Source organism: Aptenodytes patagonicus, chromosome 20 (assembly GCF_965638725.1).
Source record: "Aptenodytes patagonicus chromosome 20, bAptPat1.pri.cur, whole genome shotgun sequence".
Lineage (NCBI taxonomy): Eukaryota > Metazoa > Chordata > Aves > Sphenisciformes > Spheniscidae > Aptenodytes > Aptenodytes patagonicus.
This window is the reverse complement of record NC_134968.1, coordinates 551,282-566,705: the sequence shown is the minus strand read 5'-3', so window position 1 is coordinate 566,705 and position 15,424 is coordinate 551,282. Positions and strand designations below refer to the sequence as shown.

At 67.6% G+C, this 15,424-nt stretch overlaps 3 protein-coding genes and 1 long non-coding RNA gene across 5 annotated transcripts; all 4 read left to right on the top strand.

The window, feature by feature from the left end:
- Positions 1-476: 476 nt before the first annotated feature.
- Positions 477-4,511, top strand: NAGLU (N-acetyl-alpha-glucosaminidase). The gene is made up of 6 exons (XM_076356469.1): positions 477-904; positions 1,077-1,224; positions 1,305-1,451; positions 1,650-1,735; positions 1,983-2,239; positions 2,475-4,511. Exons 1-6 carry the CDS (start codon positions 477-479, stop codon positions 3,689-3,691), a joined length of 2,283 nt encoding a protein of 760 aa, XP_076212584.1. The 3' UTR covers positions 3,692-4,511.
- A 424-nt stretch (positions 4,512-4,935) lies between these two features.
- HSD17B1 (hydroxysteroid 17-beta dehydrogenase 1) lies at positions 4,936-6,637 on the top strand. Its single transcript, XM_076356733.1, has 6 exons — positions 4,936-5,032; positions 5,198-5,359; positions 5,662-5,841; positions 5,939-6,032; positions 6,165-6,348; positions 6,467-6,637. The coding sequence occupies exons 1-6, from the start codon at positions 4,936-4,938 to the stop codon at positions 6,635-6,637; spliced, it is 888 nt and encodes a 295-aa protein (XP_076212848.1).
- Positions 6,638-7,077: 440 nt separating this feature from the next.
- Positions 7,078-12,616, top strand: COASY (Coenzyme A synthase). The gene is made up of 9 exons (XM_076356877.1): positions 7,078-7,767; positions 8,219-8,433; positions 8,944-9,075; positions 9,361-9,550; positions 9,985-10,049; positions 10,880-10,964; positions 11,614-11,711; positions 11,803-11,949; positions 12,264-12,616. Exons 1-9 carry the CDS (start codon positions 7,167-7,169, stop codon positions 12,318-12,320), a joined length of 1,590 nt encoding a protein of 529 aa, XP_076212992.1. The 5' UTR covers positions 7,078-7,166; the 3' UTR covers positions 12,321-12,616.
- Positions 12,617-13,027: 411 nt separating this feature from the next.
- LOC143169376 (uncharacterized) lies at positions 13,028-15,331 on the top strand. Of its 2 annotated transcripts, XR_012996886.1 has the most exons (6): positions 13,028-13,072; positions 13,183-13,331; positions 13,439-13,526; positions 14,127-14,339; positions 14,482-14,672; positions 15,111-15,331. It is a non-coding gene; the product is annotated as an uncharacterized LOC143169376 (long non-coding RNA). The 2 variants fall into 2 exon arrangements; XR_012996885.1 differs by having other exon boundaries at positions 14,127-14,672.
- Positions 15,332-15,424: the final 93 nt, after the last annotated feature.

Here is a 15,424-nt window from a genome sequence, read left to right as displayed (position 1 = left end):
CTTCGGGACCGCCGCGGCCCGGTTCGACCCGCGGGTAGGGGGCCGTCGCGGGTGGAAAACGTGATATAAAAACAGCCCGGAGCCACCGGTGCCAGCCCCGGCCGGGCAGCCCCGGAGGCTCCTGCTCCCCGCGGGGGGTCCCGCTGCCCCAGGCGGGAGCTGCAGCCCCGGCCCCGGCCCCGCCAGCCCGCCCGGCCCCTGCCCGGGCACCCGGAGCGGCCGGGGAAGGGTCCGCGGTGGTCCCGGGGCACAGGCTGCCAGGACCAGCCCTGCCCGCTGCGGCCCTGCGTCCCGTCCCGTCCCCTCCGCTCCGGGTGTCAGGCGGGCCGAGGGGCCGGCACCGCCCGCGGAACCGGCACCGCCCGCCCCGCTCCGCTGCCGGTACCGGTACCGGCTCGGCCCCGCCCACTGCCCTCTCCCCATTGGCGGCCGGCGGCCCCGCCCCACGGCCGGCGGCGCTGGGTCAGGGAACGGCGATGGCGGCGCGGCTGAGGCTGGGGCTGGGGCTGGGGCTGGCGCTGGCGCTGCTGCTGCTGCTGCTGCTGCTGGCGGCGGCGGCGGCGGCGGCGGCGGCGCCGCGGGCGGGCGCGGGGGACGCGCGGCAGGAGGCGGCGGTGCGGGCGCTGGCGCGGCGCCTGCTGGGCCCGCGGGCCGCCGCCGTGGCGCTGTCGGTGGAGGCGGCGCTGGCGGCGGGCGGGCCCGACACCTACCGCCTGCGGTCGCCGCCCGGCGCCGCCGTGGCCGTGGCCGTGACGGGCTCCAGCGGCGTGGCGGCGGCCGCCGGCCTGTACCGCTACCTGCGCGACTTCTGCGGCTGCCACCTCTCCTGGTCCGGGGCGCAGCTCCGCCTGCCCGACCCGCTGCCGCGGCTGCGGGCCGAGATCCGCGCCTCCGCCCCCGGCAGGTAACGAGGCCGCGGGGTCCCGCCGGGACCGTCCCGTCCCGCGGGGACGGGCTGGGCTCCGGGCGCTGCTCATGACTCGTTAGTCCGGGACAAGACGCCCTTACGTAACGTAACGAGAACGGGGCCGGGAACGGGGGGGCCCAGCCCGCAGCCTCCCGCCCACTCCCCCCAGGTACCGCTACTACCAGAACGCCTGCACCCAGAGCTACTCCTACGCATGGTGGGACTGGGCGCGCTGGGAGCGGGAGATCGACTGGATGGCCCTCAGCGGCATCAACCTGGCGCCAGCCTTCACGGGGCAGGAGGCAGCCTGGCAGCGGGTTGAGTATCGGGGCTCGCGGGACTGGGCAGGGCAGCGGGGCGGCCGCGGGGCCGGCTGAGCCTTTGCCGCCCCGCGCAGGTGTACCACTCCCTGGGGCTGAACCAGTCGGAGATCGATGCATACTTCACGGGGCCGGCGTTCCTGGCCTGGAACCGGATGGGGAACCTCCACGGCTGGGCAGGGCCGCTGCCGCCGGCCTGGCACCTCAAACAGCTTTACCTGCAGGTACCAGGGGCACCAGGGCTGCCCGCCTGCCCGGGGCAGACCCATGCGACCCCCTGCCCTGGTTCTCCAGGCCAAGACCGTGCTCACAGAGGCTCGGGGGCCGCCGCTCCCTTTCCCAGGCTCTAGCGGCACCCAGGGGCCCTGTGTGGGGAGGTGGGGATCCTCTGCCCCCACTCCCTCCCTCATTCTCTCTCCCAGTACCAGATCGTGGAGAGGATGCGCTCGCTGGGGATGATCACGGTGCTGCCAGCCTTTGCAGGCCACGTACCCCAGGGGGTTCTTCGGTAGGTGCAGCCCTGCGCGCTCACGGACCCCACAGGGCAGATCAGCCCTGGCTGCAGCTCCCTCCCCGGCGTCTCAGCCCTGGGGTCCCACCTCCGGCCAGCGCTGGCTGCACGGGGTGCTCCCAGGGCCAGCGCAGCTCCCGGCCCTCCTGTGCCTGTGCCAGCTTCCCCAGGAGGCCGCCCTGTCCCCACAGGGGCGCAGCGGTCCTGTCCTGATCCTGATCCTTGCCTCTGCCCTCTGGCACAGGGTCTTCCCGCATGTGAATGCCACTCGCCTTGGGGGCTGGAGCCACTTCGACTGCACCTACTCGTGTACCTACCTGCTGGACCCAGAGGACCCCATGTTCCAGGTGATCGGGACCCTCTTCCTGAAGGAGCTGATCAAAGAGTTCGGCACAGACCACATCTATAGCGCTGACACCTTCAACGAGATGACCCCCCTCTCCTCTGACCCTGCCTATCTCTCGAGGGTCAGCAACGCCGTTTTCAGGTCGATGACGGGAGGTGAGTCAGTGCGCAGTGCCGGCCTGGCCGCGGGGCTCTGGGTGGGGAGAGCCGGGGGCCAAGGGGCTGGGGGTGAGGGAAGTGGCTGTTGGTGCCAGACCCTCAAAGGTCCCTCTAAGAGGGGCGGTTGGTGGCCCCAGGGCCTCACAGGACTCCCACTGTGCCAGGAGCATGGCGGCTGTGCCAGTGGGGCCTGCCCAGAGGGGAGCCTCACCCCATCTACCTCTGTCCCCAGCCGACCCCGAGGCGCTGTGGCTGATGCAGGGCTGGCTCTTCCAGCACCAGCCAGACTTCTGGCAGCCAGCACAGGTGCGGGCCCTGCTGCGTGGCGTGCCCCTTGGTAGGATGATTGTTCTTGACCTCTTTGCCGAGTCCAAGCCTGTCTACCAGTGGACGGAGTCCTTCTATGGGCAGCCCTTTATCTGGTGCATGCTACACAACTTTGGGGGCAATCACGGCCTCTTCGGCACCGTGGAGGCCATCAACCACGGCCCCTTTGCGGCTCGCTGCTACCCCAACTCCACCATGGTGGGCACCGGCCTGGTGCCTGAGGGCATTGAGCAGAACGACATGGTGTACGAGCTGATGAACGAGCTGGGCTGGCGCCAGGAGCCCCTCGACCTCCCCAGCTGGGTGACCCGCTACGCCGAGCGCCGCTACGGCACCCCAAATGCCGCCGCGGCCAGTGCCTGGAGGCTGCTCCTCCGCAGCGTGTACAACTGCACCGGGGTCTGCGTCAACCACAACCACAGCCCACTGGTGCGCCGGCCCTCCCTGCGCATGGACACGGAGCTATGGTACAACGCCAGCGACGTGTACGAGGCCTGGCGCCTGCTGCTGAGTGCCGGTGCGGAGCTGGGCTCCAGCTCCACCTTCCGCTATGACCTGGTGGACGTCACGCGGCAGGCGGCTCAGCAGCTGGTGAGCGACTACTACCTGAGCATCCGCCGGGCCTTCCAGAGCCACGCGCTGCCAGAGCTGCTGACAGCTGGTGGCGTGCTGGTCTACGACCTGCTGCCGGAGCTGGACAGCCTCCTCTCCAGCCACAGCCTCTTCCTGCTGGGCCGCTGGCTGGAGAGCGCCCGCGCCGTGGCCACCAGCGACCAGGAGGCCGAGCAGTACGAGCTGAATGCCCGGAACCAGGTGACGCTCTGGGGGCCCGGTGGGAACATCCTGGACTATGCCAACAAGCAGCTGGGGGGGCTGGTGCTGGACTACTACGGCGTGCGCTGGAGCCTCTTCGTCTCTGCCCTGGTGGAGAGCCTCAACTCGGGCAGCCCCTTCCACCAGGACCAGTTCAACCAGGCTGTCTTCCAGGTGGAGAGAGGCTTTGTCTACAACAAGAAGCGCTACCCGGCTGTGCCAGCTGGGGACACGCTGGAGATCTCCAGGAAGCTGTTCCTCAAATACTACCCCAGCGCCCTGCAGCGCAGCCGGGCGGGGCCAGCATGACTTTGGGCCGTGTCTCCGGAACCTCCCCCGGGAGGGAGGGCAGAGATCCCGCGCCCTCTTGCCTCCAGGCTCACACAGCTCCTGGCCTGACGGCTGTGTCCCAGCAATGCTGGAATGAAAGTGTGGAGCCCCGGTGGCCCCCAGCTGGCCTGGACCCGCCATTTCCCCTGCGTGGGCAGGACGCGCCCCGACGGGGGCTGGCAGCCAGATGCGGGACAGGCTCTGCCCCAGGGACCCATCCTGTGCCGTGCTCTGTGCTCAGCCCTGCTGGCCCCACCTGGCTGCCCTGAGCCTGTCCCCGGGAAAGCTGGGCTGCCTCAGGCATGAGCCCAGAGGCGAGGGCCCAGGGGAAGGGCTCTGCCGCTCCAGCACTTCCAGCTGGAAGCTCAGCGGGAGCTGGGACGGCACAGAGGGACAGGGCACACATGTCCCTGCCACGGGGCCCTGGCTGCCTGGCAGGGGCAGTAAGAGCGGAGAAGCAGTCAGGGAGATGGCAGCGGTGGGGGGGGCAGAGCAGCCCCTGCCCTGAAGGGAAGCAGGGAACCAGCCTCACCCCTGGTGTTGTCCTGGGCCTCCCTGTGATCGGGCGGCTGCCCGCCCCATGGATCCCAGTGCCTGCGGGGCCCCTGCTGCTGCACGGCCCCGGCCACGCTTAGTGCCTTTTGTATCAAGAGACATTGCAGAGTTTTCTGTGGTGACGCTGGGGCCGTGCTCCCTGGGACAGGGTTTTCTGGGCCTTTCCCCCCCCAGCTGGGGCTCAGGCAGAGCCTGGCCACGGTGCTGCCAGCCTGCGGAGCAATTAAAGGCCTGGCCACTGAGAGCTCTTTTCTCTCGTGTGTGTTCATCTCTGCCCAGTGCAGGACTTGTGTGAAACGGGGCAGGGGGGCGGCACTCGGCCCCTGAGCCTGCATAGCAGGAAAAACGCACTGCCAGATGTGTGCTGGCAGCTGGGGTGCCTGGCACGGCACGGCGCGGTTGAGGCTGGCCCCAGCTGGTGCCAACCCCCGGGGCTGTGGCTCCCCTTGTGCCCCAGAACCTCCTCCCTTGGGGGGTGTCCCGGCTCCACCGGGTCTTTATCGCGGCAGCTGCGTGAGCATCAAGGCCCAGGGAGTCCAGAGCGTGGGAAGGGAGGCGGGTGGAGGGGCCTTGAGATAAGCCAGCAGACACAACACGGCATGGGGCGGGGGGACCCCACTCCCAGCCCTTTTAAACTGTGCGGCCCCCTCGGCCAGCACTGCCTGCCCATGGAGAAAACCACGGTGCTGATCACCGGCTGCTCCTCGGGCATCGGCCTGGGGCTGGCTGCGCGCCTGGCGGCCGACGCCGCTCACAGGTTCAAAGGTAAAGGGGTGACGCTGCACTGGGGGGGCCGGCACCCCCGGGGGTCTCCCGAGCCAGGCCAGGCAGCACCTTGCCGAGGACAGCTGGTGCCCGGGGTGGGCTGGGGCTGGCGCCGCCTGGGCAGCTTGGCGGCACCGCTGCCTGTGGCCACGCTCTCTCCTCCAGTGTACGCTACCATGCGTGACCTGGCCAAGGGCGAGCGGCTGCTGGAGCGCCTAGGGGGCTGCTGCCCCGACACACTGGAGGTCCTGCAGCTCGACGTCACCGACCCGTGTTCACTGGCGGCTGCTGTGCAGCAAGTGCAGGGGCAGCGGCTGGATGTGCTGGGTATGGCTCTTCCCGGTGCCCCTACTGTCCCCGGGGTGGCTGGGGGGACCTCTCTGGGGTTGCTGACCTTCTCCAGGACACCGGGAGCAGATGGCAAATCATGGGATGTGACTGCAGTCCTGGGGCTGGGATGGGACGTGTTCAGCCAGGCAGGGGTGCAGGAGCTGGGCTTGGGGGTGCCGAGGGTCGCTGGCCCATCATCAGGGAAGGGCCCCCACGTTCCTATCTTCTGGCACCTCGACAGTGCCGGGGAGTGGGCAGGAGGGGTGCGGTGCCCAGCTCACCAGCACTGTGCCCAGCAGTCTGCAACGCAGGGGTGGGACTGATGGGCCCCCTAGAGACCTGCTCTGACCAAGCCATGAAGACCGTCTTTGATGTGAACCTCTTCGGGGCCATCCGCACCATCCAGGCATTCCTGCCCGCCATGAAGCGCCGCAGGGCTGGGCGGATCATCGTCTCCAGCAGTATCGGGGGTCTGCAAGGTGGGACCTGGCCCTGCTGCGGCGGGACCCCCGGCACTCTGTGGCATGGGGAGCCATGGGGATGGGACCCAGTGCTCAGGGTGTGGCTCTGCCCCAGGGCTGCCCTTCAATTCCGTGTACTGCGCCAGCAAGTTTGCGGTGGAGGGGCTGTGCGAGAGCCTGGCCATTGTCCTGCAGCCCTTCAACATCCAGTGAGTCCCGGCAGCACTGCGGGGGTCTGTGCTCCTGTTCCCCGGGCAGCAGGATGGAGGGATGCTGGGATGGGGGGTACCATGGCGGCTCACGCGCTCGCCTCAGAGCTGCTGGCCCGCTCCCTCCCGCAGCCTGACACTGGTGGAGTGTGGACCTGTCAACACCAGCTTCCTGGCCAACCTGCAGCGCCCAGACCCCGAGGGCAGCGAGCTGCAGGGCCTGGACACCGAGACGCGGGGCCTTTACCGCCGGTACCTGCAGCACTGCCAGAGCCTCTTCCGTGACGCGGCCCAGGAGGTGGAGGAGGTCCTGCAGGTCAGTCCCTGCAGGGTGGGGGTGAAGGGGTCTGGGAGGGGTCCGTGCCTGGGGGTGGCCATGGGACCCCGGCCCCGTGGCTGTGCCAGGGATGGGTCTGACCCCTCTGCGGTGCCAGGTGTTTCTGGAAGCCATCGGCACCCCCTGCCCTCCCCTGCGCTGCGTCACCACCCAGCTCTTCGCCCCGCTCTTGCGCCTGAGGCTGGCCAGCCCCAACAGCTCCGCGTACGTCCAGGCCATGCACGATTTTGTGTTCGGCCACGGCGAGGCCGGCGGGGACCAGCCCTGAGCAGAGCCGCCGTGATGCCGGGGGAGTCGCACTGCAGTGCAGACCCCCGGCCCTGCGGTGTCCGTCCCGGCCGGGGGGGCTCGGTCCCACCGTGTCGCCAATAAAGCCCTTTGCAGCCGCACGGCTCCCGGCTCCATCCTTCTTGCCACAGCCCCTCGCCGAGCAGCCCTGCCCAGGGGCTGCCGGGGGTTCAGCCCGGCCCCCGGGCCTCCCCCTGCCCCCGCTCCGGGGTCCCGCGCGGTTCCCCGGGATCCGGCCGCGCCCCGCGGGGCTGGCGGGGACCGCGATGGGGCCGTGCCCGGTGCCGCCCGTGCCCGGTGCCGCGGGCAGGGGGCCGGGTCTGTCCGTCTCCTCCCTCCGCGGGCGGAGCCCGGTCCTGACGCTCGCCTGCACCGGGGCGCAGCGCGACTTCCCTTCTCCGCTGCCGGGCACCGACGCCGGGCACCGGCCGGGCTCCCCCGAGAGGCGGGCCCGGGCCCCCGGCGGTCTCGCGGCGCGTTCCGGGGCGGCGGCGGCTTCCGGCGGGGCCATGCCGCCCTTCGGCTCGGGGCTGCTGGTGCTGACGGCGCCGCTGGGCGCGCTGCCCCGGCGGGCGGCGGCGGCGCTGGCGGCGGCGGCGGGGGTGGTGGCGGGGCCGCTGTACGTGCACCTGCAGCCGGGGCTGCGCCTGGCCGCCCCCGCGCCGCGCCCCGCCGCGCCGCCCGCCTGCCCCGCGCTGCTCCGCGCCCTGGCCGCGCTCTACGCGGCGGCGGCGGCGCAGCAGGGCCTGGACCTGCGCGTCCTGCTGGGCCCCGGCCCCCGCCTGGCCCGGCCGCCCCGCGTCCTGCTGGCCACCGCCGCCGAGGCGCCGGGGCCGCCGGGGCCGGTACAGCTCGGCCTGCAGCACCTGGCCGCCGCCGCCTACGGCTGCCCCCCGCGCCTGCCCGCCCTGCTGCTGGGCGGCCCCGAGGAGGACCCCGAGGAGGACCCCGAGGAGGACTCCGATGCGGCGCTTCCCGACTTCTCCGACGTGGCGGTCGGCGGCACCTTCGACCGCCTCCACGGCGCCCACCGCCTCCTGCTCAGCGCCTGCTGCCTCCTGGCCCGGCAGCGGCTCCTGGCCGGGGTGGCTGACGGCGACCTGCTCCGCCGTGAGTCCCGGGGCGGCCGGCACCGTGCTGGGACGGGGGGGGGAGCTGGGGGCGGCCGGCCCTGCTGCCGGTATGGGGCCGAGGGGTCAGCCCGGTGCTGACCCTGACAGGGCGGTGAGAGGGGCCAGCGCCACGGCCGGCGGTCCGGGGCCCCAGTGGTGCGTGGGGTCCTGGTAGCCATGCACCCAAAGCGCCCAGGGTGATGCTGTCCAGGCAGGGTGACGGTGGGGACCCAGCACCCCGTCCACGCCAGCGAGCGAGGCACGCAGATGCGGAGCTGAGGGTGCAGCAGGGGCAAGGGGAGCCAGAGGAGGCAGCCTCCCAAAGTCATGGACGGGTTTTGTCTCCATATCCCGGTCCTGCTTTTCCGTCACTCTTCACCGCCGCTCTGGGAGCTGCACGTTGCTAAACAGATGCTCTCTTGCTTCTCCACCCTCCTGGTGCCCAGCAGACAAGGTCCTGACAGAGCTGATCGAGCCGTACGAGCTGCGAGTGGCGAAGCTGCGCGAGTTCCTGGAGGATGTGAAGCCCTCGCTGCGTTACGACATCGTGCCCCTGGCCGACCCCTACGGCCCCTCAGTCACAGACCCCGACCTGCAGTGCTTGGTGGTCAGCGAGGAGACCCACAGGGGAGGGGAGGCTGTGAACAAGAAGAGACTTGAAAACGTAATGCCTGTGCAGGAGCCCGGTGGGCTGCCCCTTCCCACCCTCTCACCCCTGTCTGCCGCTGGCTGTGGGCAAACCAGGTCTCGGTGAGCAGCTGCAGCTGTTCGGTGCCCCAGTGTGCCACAGCCTGGGCTTGAGGGCAGGATGCCAGTGCACGCGTCTGCTGGCACCCTGCAGATGGGTGCTTTGCGCTGAGCTGCCCCCGGCCGCGTGCACCCCAAGAGTGGTGCAGCAGCCTCTGCATGCGGCACGACCCTGGGCAGCACCGCCAGCCCCGCGCGTGCGGAGGGTTGGGGTCAGACGGGCAGCTCTGTGGGCTCCCTTCCCCTCTTGACTGCCGGGAACATGCCCCTTGCAGGGACGGAGCTGCCCCATGGGGACGCTGGGGGCGGCCGTGGCCTCGTTTGTGCTGCTTGTTCAGGCCTTGACCTCCCGCTGAGCCCCCTTCCCTCTGCTGTGTCCCTGCAGCTGCCAGGGCTGATGGCTCTCGGGGCTCTCTTCTCTCGGCAGGGGCTTCCCAAGTTGGCTCTCTACGAGATCCTGTTGATGAAGGACCCTGACCACAGTCAGAACGAGGAGGAGAAGATCAGCTCCTCCAGCCTCCGACAGAGGCTGCTGGGGACGCTGCTGCGGCCCCCGCGGGTGAGGGGGGGCGCTTGGAGAGCCACGAGCTGCAATGGGAACAGTGTGCCCAGGAGGAGGGGTGGCAGCCTCGGGAGCTAAAGAGCCAGCTCATCCCCCTGCTGCAGGGGGACAAGTTTTGGAGGACTGCCTGCCTGCTGCCTGTACTGGCATCTGGCAGGAGCAGGCCCCTGTTCTGCAGGGCCAGGACCTTTCACGCCCGTCTCCAGGCCGGGCGGTCGGGATCCTTCTCCAGCAGAGCCTGCATCCTCCGTCTGCTGGCAACAGCTTTCCTTCTTCCCTTAGCAAGACCCTACCTTGCCTTCGCGCCCGTACGTGATCGGCCTGACTGGAGGAACCGGGAGTGGGAAAACCGCCATTGCCAAACTCCTGGGGCACCTGGGAGCGTTCCTCATCGACGCCGACAAGCTGGGCCATGCCGTCTATGTCCCCAGTGGCCCTGCCTACGAGCAGGTGGTGGCAGCCTTTGGGGCAGGTAGAGCCACCGAAGGCTGCCGGGAAGACTGGGAGGAGGAAGAGGAGGGAGGGGTGTGCCATTGTCCTAGTGTCCCAGGGAGCTGTCCTGGCCTGCGCTCCCCTCCTTCCCCCGTGGATTTTGGGCTCCACACCACCCAGATGGGGGTTCTGTAGCTGATTTGGTGATGGTTGGGCCCAAGCTGGGCAAACCACTGCTTTCCCCAAGTCTTGCGCGTCCCATGTCAGAGCTACTGTAAACTGGCTGGCGTGGAAGGCTAAACCGGGCTGCCGTTTGTCTAGGAAAAGCTCTTCCCTGTTCTTTTCTGGAGTAAGGGACCTTTCTGGGTCCCTTTGAGAGCCCTGTGCTGAAATCCTTCCACTCTGACCTAGGCTTGCCGCAGGGAAGTGAGTTGGATTCATTCCTCCCAAGCCTGTTCTGCTTCTGTCTTGCAGAAATCTTGAATGAAGATGGGACGATTAACAGGAAAGTCCTTGGGGCCAAAGTGTTTGGAAACCAGGTAAGAGCAGCACAGGGACTGGCAATATTTCATCTCGTGAGCGGGGAGCTCTCCATCTTTGTTGAGGATTTTTATTTTTCAGCCCTTTGAGGTGATGATGCCTTCCTGACTGTACTTTCTGGCAGTGACGTACAGATGGGGCAGGACACAGATCCTGTCTCTGTAGCCGAGTCAGCAGCCGTGCTGGACACACTTCTCTCGTCCTGGCAGCTGCTGCTGCCGCCCCGTCCCCATCCCCGTCCCCTCTGTCCCACGCTTGTCCTTCACCCCGCGTGGAGCCACAGCCCTGATGTATGCGGAGCTGGTGCTCTCCGACCCTTGCGTGGTTTGGGCTTGTACCCACTGGGGCTCGGTGACTCGGCAGCTGAACCTGACCCTCTGCACCTGGCTTCGTTGGCCGGGCCAGTGCTAAGCCTTTCGCTCAGGTCCTGCGGGCTGCCCCAGCCCAAGCGTGAAGGCAGCTCGAGGGGTTCCCCTGGGACAGACAGGTCTCACGTGGGTGCTGCTGCGTGGGGAGCTTGCTGTGCTGCGGGGCGGGTCTTTGCAAAGCACCTCTCGCAGCAGAGACCAAGGTTCTGCTGTGCCTGGCAGGGCAAGGAAAATAATAGGAAAAAGAGCCTCAACCCCATCAGTGGGCATGGGAGACCCTGGCCAGCGTGGAAGCTTTCCTTCGTCGCACTTAGCGAGTAGGCAATGGGCCGGGTCCATCCCCCGTGCTTTAGCAGGTTCTTTCTGGGTGCCCTCTGTGACTGCTGCTGCTACCAGCGATTCCCTTGTTGGCTGCCCGGGGGTTCTAAGGGCAAGTAACCAAATCCCGTCGTCCTTTCTAGGAGCGGCTGAAGAGTCTCACGGACATTGTGTGGCCTGAGATGGCCCGGATGGTCAAGGAGCAGATCGGGGAGGCAGATGCTCAAGGTAACCGGGGCAGCTCCCACTGCAGCACAAAGGTGGGAGGTGGGTGCATGGTCTTGTGCAGCACATCATGACCGAGAGCCCCCAGGAATCGGCTGCTTTTGGCAGCACCGTGAGTATTTTCCATGCTCAGACCCCCCTCTTCTCTGCTGGGCAGCTTGCTGGGGATTTTCACTAGCACATCTCTGAGCAAACCTCTCCACTCAGCTGGGCCAGCAGCTGGGACAGGCTTACCTCAAGCTTCCTGCTCTGAAGGAGGGAGGAGGTTGCTTTCTCTTTCCCACTGACTTCAGGTTCGTTTTTGGTGTAGTGCTCCAGCAGTGGGTGTGGTGTGTATTCCTTCTGGGAGCAGAATTTTTCCAGCTCTTGGGAGATGCTGTTGGTAGCTCGATAGGCATTTGGCTGAAGGCATTGGCTTGCCGTGCCCGGGAGACCTGCCATCCCAGGTGTGCCCTCTAAGCAAACATAGCCTCTTGCCTGCTGCTGTCTTTTCCACATGAGGTTCTTTGGCTCAGCAGTAAGGCGTCTGTGCTGCCAGTTTGCAGGAAGGCGTGACTCTACGAGCGTAAGTGGACTGGCTGGGTTGCACCCCGAGGAGCAGTCGCGCTGCCTTGCGATTGCCAGGTAAATGAGGAATGGCCTCGTTCCATAGGAAAGGCCGTGTGCGTGCTGGACGCTGCTGTGCTGCTGGAGGCTGGCTGGCAAGACATGGTCCATGAGGTGTGGACGGCCATCATCCCGGAGGAGGAGGTGGGCAATGCCCCTTGGCCTGTTGCTTGCTTCTGGGGCTGGTTCTCAGCTTCCCCTCTGAGCTCCTGAGTGTCCCCTCTGGTCCCGCCAGGCTGTGAAGCGCATCATGGCCAGGGACGGGCTGAGCGAGGAGGCTGCTCGCAGCCGGCTGCAGAGCCAGATGACCAACAGCCAAAGGGTGGAGCAGTCTCAGGTGGTGCTGTGCACGCTCTGGGAGCCGGACGTCACCCGCAAGCAGGTGAGCCCTGGGCTGGCTGCAGCACTGGGGTCTGTCTCGGGTGGTGAAGGGGGAGGCGGGTGACCATGACGGGGACCAGAGGGCTCAGTGCTGTGCCTGGGTCACACATGGTGTGCCTGGGCATGCTGCTCACCACCGAGGCTGCCTCTAGGCACAGCCGCGAGGGATGAATTCGGGGATGTAAACGCAGCAGGGAAGGGACAGGAAGCGTGGGACCCTCGTGTGACGCTCCTGCCCATGCCATGGCGCCGCTCGTCTTGTCCTTGGCTTGGCTGCGGGCTCTGAGGTGCTGCTCCATGTGGGTTTTCTGGCAGGTGGAAAAGGCCTGGGACCTCCTACAGCAGCGCCTGAGCCAGGAGCGCAGCCTGTGAGGGGATCGTGCTCCTCTTGACCGTCACACGCTGACCCCACAGATCCCACACCGGCAGGACGGGAGGCCAGGGTCCATGTCCTGGCATCACGCGCCACCAGTGAGCCGGCTGTGCCGGGGAGGAGCGTAGCGTGGGGGCTGAACCCACCCGCCACGTCCAGCCCCGCGGAGGGGCTGGGGGCGTCCTGCCATCCCCTGGTGAGACGGGGGGACACTGCAGCGGCTCCACGGGCCAAAGGGCTGAGCCTGCGCTGGTGCCTGGACCTTCCTGTACGACAGTAAAGAGGCTTCTCCCTCTGGGCGTGTTGGTGTGCTGGTCCTGTCCCCTGTACCCCTCAGCCCGCCCTCGCAGGGGGCTGGACCCCACCCCACCAGCTGGCTCTGGTGCCCCCGTCCCTGCCCGGTTCCCGCTGTAGTGCATCGCCCCCCGCTCGGGGGGCCGGGGGGGGCCGGACCCGGGGCGGGTGCCATCCACCTCTTGCCTCTCCCGACCGCCGCCGGCAGCGGGGCCGCAGCCCCCGAGACACTCGGTGCCGCCGGGGGTCCCCACGGCCGGGGGCCCGCACGGTGCCGCCGGGTCCGTCCCGTGGGCGGGGGGGGGGAGGGGGGAGCGGAGCGGCCGGTCCCGCCCCCGGCGCCCCCCCCGTGATGTCACCGGGAGCACGAGACCGTCCCGCCCCGGTACCTGCGGGGCAGAGCCGAGCCGCGGGCGGACGCTGCTCGGGGCGCTGCGGGCGGCGGGGCCGCCTCCCGGTGAGACGGCGCCGGGCCGGGGCGGCGGTGCCGGTGTGCCGGGGCGGTACCGTACCGTACCGGTGCCGTGGTGCGGCGGAGCCGGCCCCCTGACCCCCTCGCCCCTCCAGGTGTCTCGGCATCCCCCGTGCCCCGCCGGTGCAGCCAGCGCAGCCGTTCCTGACCCCGGCGGGCACCGGCTCCAGCAGGCGCTGGGAGCGGCGGGTCCTCCCGCCGCCCCCGGTCCCGGCCCCCGTCCTGACCGGCGCCTCCGGCCCAGGTACTCGGCGAAGCAGATACACGAGCTGGTGGCCCGCGGGGGGGGGGGAGTACCGGCTCTTTGTGCCCTGGTGCAGCCGGTCGGCCGTGCTCTCCCGCCGTGGGCAGGTGCTGCGGGGCAGAGCTCGAGGTCGGCTTCCCACCCCTCCTGGAGCGCCATGTCTCCGAGGTCTTCCTGGGCTCCCGGTGGATTCGGGTAGGCGGGGCAGGACTGGGGTGCTGCAGGTCCCGCTGGGGTGGGGGGCGTTGGGCTGCGCCTGGGGAGCTGGAGACCCCAACAGCTCCGTAAGGTGGGGACCTGGGGGGGCGCAGAGCGCTGGGACCATCCCAGCCTGCAGACGCGTGGGGCAGGGGCAGGGCTGGGCCCTGCACGCTTCGGAAGCAGAGCGGCCTCCTTGTGATAAGTGACATATTGTTCGTTCACCAAACTTGATGAGACAATTGCCTTTTGTGGTATAAGCTAAAGAAACTGGCTATGAGAATTTGGACTTTGCCTAAGGTAATAAAATATGACAACTTAGAATATTTGTAAAGGAATTTACAAAATTTAGAGAAATGGGGGAATGAAAGGGTTAAATCCCTGACAATTCCTGACTAAAACCTTGCTGTGATTTTTCTTAGCTTCACTTGCATAGTTTTATTAAAGACATGTAAATTCTTGCCTGACAAGAATTTACAGGCCTTGAGCTAGCCCATTAGGCCTCCTGTGTAAATCACTGATAAGAGGAACTCAGGACGACTGTGTTAAGATAAGTGCTAAAAAACTAGTTAGACTGGCCCCCTTGTAACATTCCAGAGTCAAAAGGACTGAAAAGCTAATTCAATGACCATATATGGACAAAGGAAGCCCAGAGTTCAACCAGAGGACAGAGTGAGGAAGACTACGGACGACCACCGGAGGGTGAAAAGACCCTAACCCTAATTTTACTGCGCATGCTTGGATTATGTAAATGAATTCCGGGGACTCATCACCATAAGACTACCCTTTTCCAGGAGGTTTGATGAATATGTATGATTTTTCTGTATATAACCTGATGTGCTTTGCCAACCCGTTGTAGCACTTGTGGCGGAGCGATCCCCAGTGCTGCCCAGCGCTGTTTTGCTTATTGCCATTGCTTGCTAATTAATAAATAATCAATTTATTAAACCAGGCTCTCCTCGATGTGTGGGAACTACACATAACATCCTGAGCCGTGCCGGGTCACACCGCCCCGGCCCCAGCGCCGTCTCCCTGCCGCAGGCTGTCAGCCAGGACTGCCGCCTCTTCAGGCACCTGGAGGTGCTGTAGCGGTTCACGCCAGGGCTGCCCAGACGGACAGACACCCGCTTGCTGGAGTTCTTGGTGAGTGCCTCCCCCTGCACGGGGTCTGCTGGGGCAGGCAGGGCTGCAGGCAGCACCGGCTGCTGCCCTGCAGGCGGGGGGGCTGCCTGCCTGCCTGCCGTGAGCCCCCCCAGCGCCTCCCCGCTCCCTGCCCGGTCTCCTCCGAGTTCAGGTCGGCGCTGCACTCCCAGCTGGCCGGCCCGTTTCCAGACGAGGTGGCGAAGCGGACGGTGTCGGCCTTCGAGGGCCGGGCGCCGGCGCTGTTCGGGCTGCAGGCAGCGGTCCTGCCCTGCCTGCGCCAGCGGGCAGCGCGCCAGGCCCGAGGGCGCCCCGGCCGTGGCAGGAGATGCTCCTCGGCACTCGGTCCCGGTTTCGGCTGGACTCTGCCGTCAGCCCTGCTCAGGGCCTCATCCTATTTATGTCTATTTAACCCACTCAAGAGACAATTTATTTTTCCAGCCCCGTTTCTGTTCAACAAGGACCAGCTGCCCCGCGGCCGCGCTGCGGTAGGACGTCCCAGCAATAAACACCGGTGTGGACGCTGCCTGCTCCGGCTTCCCTCCCCCGGGGGCTCAGGGCGGCTCCGCGGCCCCGGCCCCCGAGCCGGCAGCAGCCCCCAGCCCGGTGGTGGGGCCGAGGAGATGCAGCGGGGCCGGCCCTTCCCCGCCGGCGGCCCCGCCCGGGCGCTCTGCCCGGCCCGAGGCAGGACGCCGGGACCCCCCCGGTTCGCAGCGCCGGGGCCGGGACCCCCGCGGGCGGCGGACTCCGACCCA

Coding starts and splice junctions, on each gene's coding strand:
- HSD17B1 (XM_076356733.1), top strand. CDS start 4,936: ATGGAGAAAACCACGGTGCTGATCACCGGCTGCTCCTCGGGCATCGGC. Junction 5,360..5,661: donor GCAGCGGCTGGATGTGCTGG/GTATGGCTCTTC, acceptor TGTGCCCAGCAG/TCTGCAACGCAGGGGTGGGA. Junction 6,349..6,466: donor AGGTGGAGGAGGTCCTGCAG/GTCAGTCCCTGC, acceptor CTGCGGTGCCAG/GTGTTTCTGGAAGCCATCGG.
- COASY (XM_076356877.1), top strand. CDS start 7,167: ATGCCGCCCTTCGGCTCGGGGCTGCTGGTGCTGACGGCGCCGCTGGGC. Junction 9,551..9,984: donor GGTGGCAGCCTTTGGGGCAG/GTAGAGCCACCG, acceptor TCTGTCTTGCAG/AAATCTTGAATGAAGATGGG. Junction 10,050..10,879: donor CCAAAGTGTTTGGAAACCAG/GTAAGAGCAGCA, acceptor CGTCCTTTCTAG/GAGCGGCTGAAGAGTCTCAC.
- NAGLU (XM_076356469.1), top strand. CDS start 477: ATGGCGGCGCGGCTGAGGCTGGGGCTGGGGCTGGGGCTGGCGCTGGCG. Junction 1,452..1,649: donor TCAAACAGCTTTACCTGCAG/GTACCAGGGGCA, acceptor TCTCTCTCCCAG/TACCAGATCGTGGAGAGGAT. Junction 1,736..1,982: donor GTACCCCAGGGGGTTCTTCG/GTAGGTGCAGCC, acceptor CCTCTGGCACAG/GGTCTTCCCGCATGTGAATG.